The 10,505-nt window shown below is 41.5% G+C and overlaps 1 protein-coding gene across 1 annotated transcript in view; it reads left to right on the top strand.

Moving 5' to 3' along the window:
- Positions 1-10,505, top strand: part of THEGL (theg spermatid protein like) — a 44,577-nt gene continuing 34,072 nt past the window's right edge. The window contains exon 1 of the mRNA XM_029931850.1: positions 1-644. Coding sequence (XP_029787710.1) covers positions 119-644 — 526 coding nt within the window. The 5' untranslated portion in view covers positions 1-118. The remainder of the gene's footprint in view (positions 645-10,505) is intronic.

The following is a 10,505-nucleotide window of genomic DNA, read 5'->3' as shown; positions in this document are numbered from 1 at the left end:
GGGGCGGGGCTTGGGCACCGCCCACCCCAGACCCCTCGGGTCGCGCCGAGGACAAACAGCCCGCCTGTATCACACCGAGAGGGTCGGCGCCGCGCGCAGCCGGGGCTTCTGGGCGCCAATGGAGAACTTAGAACGTTCAGGCTCATCTGCGTTTTCGGATGGGCATGACACGACCGAAAAAGCGGTTCCTCGCGAAGCCCTCCGGAAGCCCTTTGTAGTCAGACTCCTCGACGTGCACAAGTGTGAGGAGTCTGAGGAGCCGGAGGAACCCGAGGAACCCGAGGAGTCGGAGGAACCGGGAGAGGCCAATGAGCAGAGCACGCGACACCTGTGCAACGACTTTTCTGAGTCCGAGGAGACATCTGAACCCCACAAACCCTATGAGCCCCACAAGCCTTATGGGCCCCACAGGCCCTATGAGCCCCACAAACCCTGTGAGCCCCAGGAGCCCCACGAAGCCTATGAGTCCCACGTACAGCGCAAGCCCAGTGGGCCCCTGCTGCCCCATAAGCCCCGGGCCCCCCCTGCTCCCCACGAGACCCACAAGCCCCACAAAGCCAAGTTGCTTCCCAGAGCCACCGTGGCGATCGCCCCTACTCCGGTGACCAGATTCCTGCCACGGATTCCGCAATCTTGCCTGAGTGGTAGGTGCTGGGGCCCTTCCAGAAGCCCTGAGCAACACTGCCCTATGTAGAACTGGGGGTCCTAATGTGGATGCTTGCACTCAAGAGCTCACCTTGTTTTTAAAGGGAGGTAATTTTTGTGTCATTTACCTACTGCTTTGCAGTCATCTGATGGGTAATTGAGACTCTGGTAATGAGAGAAACAGAATCTCTTCACTCTCTCTTCTCTTCACCTGATGACCTCCTAGCTATCCTTGGTTATTCACTGTAACTTCTCTTTAAAGCCCTTAATTCTTCACTACAGTTAGTCATCGCATTTTCTCAGGGTTGCCACTTTGAACGTGACTTCTATCATAGCACTTAAGATTTTGTATTACATCATCATCTTTCGCCCCAATCAAAGGATGGTATCCTTGAAGGGGGGATATTTCTGTCAGTGTTTGGCACATGGTGGCGCTCAATAAATGCTAGCTATTACATTGTTAAAGTTGTAGTAACAAAGTACTCCAGAGGAATTAAAAATGTACATTTACTAAATGTGTAAAGTCCTCACCAAATTCACAAACTGACAGAGCTGATGGTCTTGGGTATAAACATCCCTTGCTCAAACCCCACTGGTTCACTTATGAACCACCTGAAACAATTCTTTGTCCAAACTGGGGTTCCAGTCCCTCAGCTGACCACCTTCACTCTTATGTTCTCCTAGACTCCTCTTTATCACCTTCCCTTCTATGGCCTATCAGGGGCTCACATAGTCCCCCACTCCATTTACCCTTTGGCTATCTACCATACTTCTCCTGGCAAAACCCCAACCCTGGTTAGACCTGACCACCCACACTCTGCCTACACCTGAGCAGCTGATTCTTACTGTACAAAATCACACAATCATATGATTGCTTTTATTTCCATTTCATGACCACAGATCTTAGTCGGTCACTCGATACTTCTAGCAATCCCACTTTGTTCACCTAGTAAGTTAATTCTAGTCTCTGAGAAGGTGGCTAACTGTCCTCTTTACTCTCCTCCAAATGTTATACTTTTGACCTCCAAACAACTGACAACTTTGCCTTATACTTTATTGAACAAATAGAAGCAATCAGTCATGGGCTTTCTTATTTATTTATTTTTTTACCACTAATCAATGACTTGCCCAAATTTACACTTATGGGTTTGTTTCCATATTTCAGAGAAGAACTGTGCCTTTTTCTATAAAAAGCAAAATCTTCCACTTATGCTTTGGATTCCATTCTTGTCTCCTGAAGAACTTTGTTCTTGCCATAATCACTCCTCTCTCCTACAGAATTAATTTCTCCATTTCTAATGAATCAGTCCCATGAATGCTCACATATACTCTATAAACATACACTTTCATCTTAAAAAAATAAAACAAAACCTCCCTTGACCACATGTACCCCTCCAGGTGCCATTTCTATTTCTCTGCTCCTCTTTGGAGAAAAATTCCTTAAAAACAGTAGTTATTTTATAAGTCACCTCCATATCCTCTCCTCTCATTCCCTTGAGAACCCACTTAAATGTTCAACTCCTCTACTTGGCTGAAGTTGCTCTTGTTGAGATCATAATGACCTCTGCCTTGCCAAAATCAATGGTTAATTCTTCATCCTCATCTTATTCATTTGGCACATTCACCCTTTCTTTCTTGGAAGTCTTTCTTTATTTGTCTTCATTATCATCCTACCTCATCAATTGTTCCTGACTCAGTTTTCTTTGCTAGATCCTCATCTTTCCCCAGCGTCTAGGTTCCCTGGGTTGTCATCAGTTCCATGGCTTTAATTGTATGCTGGTAACTTCTCAGATTTCTCCCTTGAGCCCCAAAGTTTATAACCAATTGTCTATTTAATATCCCTACTTGAATATCTAGTAGGCATGCAGAATTGAATGTGTCTGTGAATGAACTAATACTTCCACACCCAAGCTTTCTTCCTTTATTGTTCCTCTTTTCAGCAAATGGTATCATCACTCATTCATCCATGTGCTAGGATAAAAAGCTTTGGAGTCATTCTTGACACCTCTTTCTCTCTTATACCCAGCCTTCAAACCATTAGCAAACCCCAATTTTGAGATATATCATAACTGACCATTTATTAATATCTAAAGCTTATCATCTTTGTAACCCACTGTCATCTCGTGCTTGGTGTACTATAGCAGCTTGCAGCTTACTCTTGCCTCCACTCTGGTCCCATCCTACCCCGCCTTCCCCAGTTTATTGTTCATATAGTAATCACAGGTCTTTAGAAGATAAATTATATGCAGCTCTCCTGCTTTCACCTCTCCAGAGCGGGTTCTCATCTCACTTAGTTTGTAATCTGAAGTCCTTAGCAGGCCCACAAGGCCCCACATAATCTGGACCCGGCTTACCTCCACAACCAAATGTCCCACCACTCTCCACACCGTCTCTGTTCTCAAGCCATGGGGACCTCCTTGCTCCCATCTCATTTCATTTGGCTTTTCCTCTGCCAAGAACCCTTCCCTCAAGTATTTGTTGCCTTATAAAGATATACCAGATCACTTTGTCAAAAAGAACAGGCCAAAGCCTGCTCATTTTTTTAAAAGTACTTATCTTATTGATTGTACAGCATTATGTGTCTATTTGTTTACTGTTTATATTAAGCTCATAGAGGGCAAAAGCTTTGTCTTTTCCACTGCTTCATCCTCAAAGGCTCAAATAGTGCCTGGAGGGGCATCTGGGTGGCTCAGTCAGTTAAGCGTCCAAAGTCCAACTTCTGGCTCAGGTCATGATCTCACAGTTTTTGAGTTCAGCCCCAAGGCAGGCTCTGTGTTGACAGCTCAGAACCTGGAGCCTGCTTGAGATTCTGTGTCTTTCTCTCTCTCTGCCTGTCTCTTGCTCATTCTCTCTCTCTCTCTCTCTCTCTCTCAAAAGTAAACAAACATTAAAAAAAAACAACCAATGATAGAGCAAGTCAGGACTTAGCAATTATTGTTGAATGAAAGATTTCTTCATTTAGCCTTTGTGTCAGCAAATCCAGTGGCTCTTTTTCTATGCTTAGGGTTGTTAAGCAATTAAATGAGTTAATACCCGTAAAACTTTTAAAGCATGTTGTGTTAAGTGGTAAGTGCTTAGTAGATGTTAGCCATTCTTAATAGTGATGTTAGTATTATTATTTTATTTGATCTCTTGGCAGTATTTGATATGATTAACCACTCTCTTCTTGAAACATGTACCTCTCTCTTGGCCTCTGTGACACCACAATCCCTCAGTCTTATCACTAACCTGACTGCTTGCTTGTGGGGCAAATTTGCTGAGCCCTCCCTGTTTTCCTGAACTCTTAAGAACTCCATCCTGACCCCTTTTCTTTCTTTCTTTTTTATTCACTTTACTCCCCTCCAGGTTGTCATATGTCCACTGATGGATTTAAATAACATCTCTATATGGCTGCCTCCTAAATTTATATATTCCAGCTCTACTCTTTTTCCTGAGTCCCACACTCATGTATTCAACTGTTTACTGGACATCTCCATTTGGATATATCATAGGCATCACAAATAAAATACACTTTGAGACAGAAGTCTTGATTTTTCTCCCAGTCTTGTTACTTCCTCATTTATGCAACTGAGTGCTTCCAGAAACTGGCAAAGAGATTGCAGGTGAAACAAGAGTAGAAGCTGTGAGACTACTTGGAAACTCTATGTAGAAAACCAGGTGAGAAATGGTCATAATCAGGATGAGGGTGTAGCAATGGAAATGAATGAATTCAGGAAAAAGAGAAAAGTAACAGAACTTGCATTGGATGCATTGGATTTGAAGGTGAAGGAAGAGGAGCCAGAGAAGTGGTCATTTTTTTTTTTTTTGGCTTGATCCAACTGGATGCTATTTTATAAAATAAGGATGCCACCCTTGCTGTATAATTCTGTCTGTGGCTTTCTTTTGCTCTTAGGAGAAACCAAACCTTTGCAGGGGTCTCTAGAGTTCCATGGGTCCCCTAACATCACCTGCTTCCACTCTCCCTCCTACTTACTCTGCCGAGTCATCTCAGCTTCTTTTCTGTTCTCTAAAAGGCCAATCCCATACTTGCTCCAGCTTCAGAATCTGTGCTTGGGGTCTCGTCTCCCTAGATACTTACTGTTTTCCAGGATTTTGCCTCATGGTTAATTCCTATTCAGGTCCCAGTCTACATTTTAATTTAATTTAATTTTGGTTTATTTTTTATTTTTCTTTTTAAATGTTTTTTTCTTCTTTTGAGTTTATGTTTAAATTTCAGTTTGTTACAGAGCACCTAGCTGGCTCAGTCAGAAGAACATGCAACTCTTGATCTCCAGAGAGAGAGAGAGAGAGAGAGAGAGAGAGTTCAAGCCCCACATTGGGTGTAGAGATTACTTAAAAATTTTCTTTGAAGTCTTAAAAAAAATTCCAGTTAGTTAACACAGTGAAATATTAGTTTAGGTGTAGAATTTAGTGATTCAATACTTACCTCACCTGGTGCTCATCACAAGTGCACCACAAGTGCCTCACAAGTGCACTCCTTAATCCCCATTTAACCCATCCTCCCACCCACCTCCCCTCTGGTCATCATCAGTTTTGTTCTCTATAGTTAGGAGTCTGTTTCTTGTTTTTTCCATGTTTTGTGTGTGTGCGTGTGTGTGTGTGTTTCTTAAATCCCACATGTGAGTGAAATCATATGGTATTTATCTTTCCTGCCAGTCCACATTTTAAAAAGTGGGAAAGCCTTGCTCTTAGAGGGCCTTCCCTGTGCATGATACCTAAAGTAGCCCCCCTCTGAACTAGTGTGATAATGAGATTCTCAAAAGTTCTCAGACTCTGCTTCAGAAAACAAATACTGCTTTAAAACTCCCTTTCTTCTCAACTTGTTTTCTAGATTTTCCTTGTTAAAAATTCTGTCTTCACATGAATTCCCTTAGTAAAGCTAAATAAGTGTCTAGCTTATCTGTATAATATTTACATAAAATCGTGTAAATATTAGGCAATATTTAGCCAACATGTCACCATGCATCTGTTCACTCAATAAGATTTTTTCATCCAACAAACATTTGGGGCACCTGCATGACTCAAGTCAGTTAAGCATCTGATTCTTAGTTTTGGCTCAGGTCATGATCTCACCATTTGTGTGTTTCAGCCCTATGTTGGGCCCTGCACTGACAGTGTAGAACCATGCTTGGGATTCTCTCTCTCTCTCTTTCTCTCTGTCCCTCCCTGCTCTCTCTTTCTCCCTTTCTCTAATAAATAAATACTTTAAAAACAAAAACAAACAAACATTTGCTAAGCATCTACTAAAGCACTTTTTGGGTCCTTTGGGGGTGTAAAGATGGTTAAGACATGGCAGTTTGGTTGGGCGCATACTTTATTTTATATTATTTATATATATTTTATTTTTTATAGTTTATTGTCAAGTTGGTTTCCATATAGCACCCAGTGCTCATCCCCACAAGTGCCCTCCTCCATGACCATTAACTCCCTTCGTCTTTCCCCTTCCCCCTCAGTCCTCAGTTTGTTTTCAGTGTTCAAGAGTCTCTCATGATTTGCCTCCCTCCTTCTCCCTGATTCTTCTCCCCCCCTTCCCTCCCTATGGTCCTCTGTTAAGTTTCTCCTGTTAGACCTATGAGTAAAAACATATAGTATCTGTCCTTCTCTGCCTAACTTATTTCACTTAGCATGACACCCTCAAGGTCCATCCACGTTGCTATGAATGGGCAGATTTCATTCTTTCTCATTGCCATGTCTTCAGGTCTAAAATGAGTCTCTTGTAGACAGCAAATAGATGGATTTTGTTTTTTTATTCAGTCTGCTACCCCTTGTCATTTGATTGGAGCATTCAGTCCATTTACATTTAGTGTTATTATTGAAAAATATGGGTTTAGAGTCATTGTGTTCTCTGTAGAGTTCATACTTGTAGTTGTGTCTCTGGTACCTTGTATTCCTTGCAACATTTCCCTCATAGAGTCTCTCTTAGGATTTCTTGTAGGACTGGTTTGGTGGTGATGAATTCTCTCAATTTTTGTTTATTTGGGAAAATCTTTATCTCTCCTTCTATTTTGAATGGCAGGCTTGCTGGATAAAGGATTCCTGGCTGCCTATTTTTCTGTTTATCACATTGAATATTTCCTGCCATTCCTTTCCGGCCTGCCAAGTTTCAGGAGATAGGTCTGTAACCACTCTGATAGGTTTCCCTTTGTATGTTAGGACTCTTTTATCTCTAGCTGCTTTCAGAATTCTCTCTTTATCTTTATATTTTGCCAGTTTCACTATGGTATGTCGCGCTGAAAGTTGACTCAATTTACGTCTGAGAGGAGTGCTCTGTGCCTTTTGGATTTCAATGTCTATTTCCTTCCCCAGATTGGTGAAATTCTCTGCTATGATTTGATCAAGCACCCCTTTAGGACCTTTTTCTCTTTCGTCTTCTTAAGGAATTCCTATGATACGGATATTGTTCCATTTGATTGTATCACTCAGGTCTTGAATTCTCCTTTTATGCTCCTAGATCAATCTCTCTTTCTTTTTCTTGGCTTCCCCTTTTTCTATAACTGTGTCTTCTAATTCACCTATTCTCCTCTCTGCCTCTTCAATTTGTGCAGTGGGCACCTCCATTTTATTATGCACCTCATTTATAGCATTTTTTAAACTCATCACAACTATTTAGAAGGTCCCTAGTGTTTGTATCAATAGATTCTCTGATTATCTCCATGCTTTTTTCAAGCCCAGCGATTAATTTTATGACAATTTTTCTAAATTCTTGCTCGATTATGTTGCTTCTCTCTGTTTTGAGCAGTTCTGTGGCTGTGACTTCTTCCTGGACTTTCTTCAGAGGAGAGTTCTTCCATTTTGTCATTTTGGCTAATGTTCTGTCTCTTGTCAGTTTTAAAAACTCATTATGCACTCTATACCTGTTAGTATTGCTATATTAAAGGAGGCTCATTGATTGTCCAGGGCCTGTCCATTCAGGAAGTATTCTTTTAATGGTGTCTCTCGGTTTCTCTTGTTGTGCCTTTGGTTATTTTATTTCCCTACTCAGTGATATTTGGGACTCTCCACCATGTGTGCTTTGGCTTGTTTCTTGAGGTAGCCCTGAAAAGGAAAACAGACAGATAAACACCCAGGGAACAAAAGCATGCAAACGCACAGACAAATCAAACAAGCAACCCAAAAAGGGGGGAAAAAGAAAAGAAAAGGGTGGGAGACAAAAATAACAAAAGGCAAAGGACAGTCTAAAAGCATAAAACCAGCAGAGGGGAGAGATAGAATGAGATAAGGGAAAAATATATCTGATTAGCAAGAATTGATCAAATCATGGCAGTCCATCAATGTTGGTCTTTCCCAGGTGGGGGGGGGGGGGCTTGGGGGAAGGGGAGAAAAGGAAAAAGAAAAAAGAAAAAGAAAGGGCAGCTCTCCAGCACGGATGGGTGTGGTTTGGTGTAGGTCAGTCTCGCCTCCACTACAGGTTCCACTGGCTGTTCCCCAAGGCCCTGCCTTGGTGGCCGCGGGGAAAAGAATGGCAGTGCCCCAATCCCTTCTCGAACCAAGTGTTGCAAGCTACTCTTTTGGGTCTGATCTCCCTATGCTGTGAGCGGGCCAAGTTGTATTTTCTAAGCCCTGCCTCGTTTCCAAATCCTAGTCCATGCACTTTAATGCTACCGCCTGAGATGAGATGTACTCCTGCAGGTGGCTGGCTTCCTAGCTGAGATTGAGTAGGGGGAAGTCTGGGAGCAGTTTTCTCCTGGCTCCACCTGGAATCCAGAGCGCTGTGCCCAAGGAAAGTGCACCAGCTAAAAGGGGATGGATTCCTCTCCCTGTGCCCAGCGGTTATAGATGGGATGCTAGGATCCCTCTACATCCCGGACTGAGGTTTTTCTCTTCTCTAGAGACAGCTCTATGAGCATTTTAAGCCTCTCTTTCTCTTCCCCTTGTCTCTTCTCGACTCTGCGCTGGGGGCGGGGGCGGGGGACTCCCTCCCCTCCAAGCCTGGAGGCCCAGCCCGTTTTTATTTCCCCAGTTCACACTCACTCTGGCACCTATGAGGCTGTCTTCTTTGTGGACTCTGTGTTTTCCTCCCACTCTTGCAGATCAGAGTATTGTGGCTTCAGTCCTTAGTTTGATAGATGCAGGTGGGCGAAACTTACAGAGCTCCCTACTTCCCCACCATCTTGCCCCTCTGTGCGCATATTTAAAATTTTTATATTCTAGAATGGAGTGCATCATCTTACTAATATAGCATCACCTAATCATGGGTGACACTATTAAAATTTATTGAGCACTTACTATATTGAATGTGTAGACATAGAGCTGTAGATGAGTAAGACATGGATCCTGTCCTTAAAGGACTGTCAGTATGGTCAGGGAGGCTGAACACATCGATAACATAGCACATCCATATAGCATACAAAGTAAAGTGATTGGAGTATCCTACAGCATACCTTATTTTTCTGAGTTTAATGGCATTATTACTTCTATTTTTAATGGAGAAGAAAAGCTCAGAAAAAATAGGAACAAAGTATTCATTTGACTTTGAGTCATTTTTTTTTAATTTAAAGCTTTTTTGAAAATTTTAAGACATTGACATAATTAAAAAACCAAAACAATAGAAAAGACTACAAGGAAATGTTTACTTCCTACCCTGTCCCCTCTCTCCCCCCTCTTAAAAAATGTTTATTTATTTTTGAAAGAGAGAGACAGAGAGAAGTGAGAGCAAGGGAGGGGCAGAGAGAAAGGGAGACACAGAATTTGAAGCTGACTCCAAGCTCTGAACTGTCAGTGCAAAGCCCAACGTGGGGCTCAAACCCACGGACTGTGAGATCATTCCCTGAGCTGAAGTTGGACAGTTAACTGAATGAGCCACCCAGGCGCCCCTCTCCCCCATTATAAGTAACCTCTTTTATTCATTTCTATGCATCTTTATATACATATAAGAAAATACTGAATAAGCTTATGTGTGTGTTCTACCTTTCTTACCAAAGGATAGCATAAGCCATACTGTTCTTCACTCTTTACTTGACAGTGTATCTTCCCATATAATTACATATAGAGTTTTTTTTTTAAAACAAAAGCAGATGACCCATATTTTATTACATAGTTGTGTCACTACTAGTTTAACACCTTGTTTGTTTCCAGGATGTTTCTATTACAAGCAATGCTTTAATAGATAAACCTGTACATGATGTCATTTAGTACACGTCATGCAGGTGGGTATATCTGTAGAATAGATTTCCAGAAGTGGGATTACTGAAGGGTAAATACATATGGAACTTTGGTTTAACAAAATCACCCTCCACGGGAGTTGATGCCCATGAGCAATGGAAGTGGGCATCTTTGTAGCCTCACCCCTATAGTTTGTGGTGGAGCTACTTGCTTTTTGAAAATCTAACTGATGAAAAACTAGTATGTCAATTAAGCTTTAATCTGCCTTTATCTTACTATCTGAATGATATTAAGCATCTTTTTTGATACATATTTTTTCATGTTCCTTGCCTATTTTCCTTTTGACTTGCTAGGTATTTTTCTTACTTCCAAGATTAGCCCTTTGTCTGGAATATGTATGACCTATTTTTTCTATTTGTTGGTGGTCTCTTTGTCTTTGACTATTTGTATTTTGTTTTATTTTGCCATGAAAAAAAGTTTTATAGTAACATTTAGCAGTCTTTCTGATATCAGTCTATTTCTTTTATGGCTTCTGTATGGAATCATATTAGAAAGTCCTTCCTCCACTTCTAGGTTATGAAGGAATTGCCCATTTGTCTTCTTTTATAATCTTTTTAAAAACATTTAAATCTTTGATACATTTGGAATTTATCCTGGTGTTTGGTGTGAGTTATAAAGTGTTTTTAAAATTTATTTTATTTATTTATTTTTATTTAGAGAGAGCTTAAGCCAGGGAGAGGGACAGAGGGAGAGAGAGA

The sequence above is a fragment of the Suricata suricatta genome, chromosome 1 (assembly GCF_006229205.1).
Source record: "Suricata suricatta isolate VVHF042 chromosome 1, meerkat_22Aug2017_6uvM2_HiC, whole genome shotgun sequence".
NCBI lineage: Eukaryota > Metazoa > Chordata > Mammalia > Carnivora > Herpestidae > Suricata > Suricata suricatta.
This window is presented reverse-complemented; position numbering and strand designations above follow the sequence as displayed.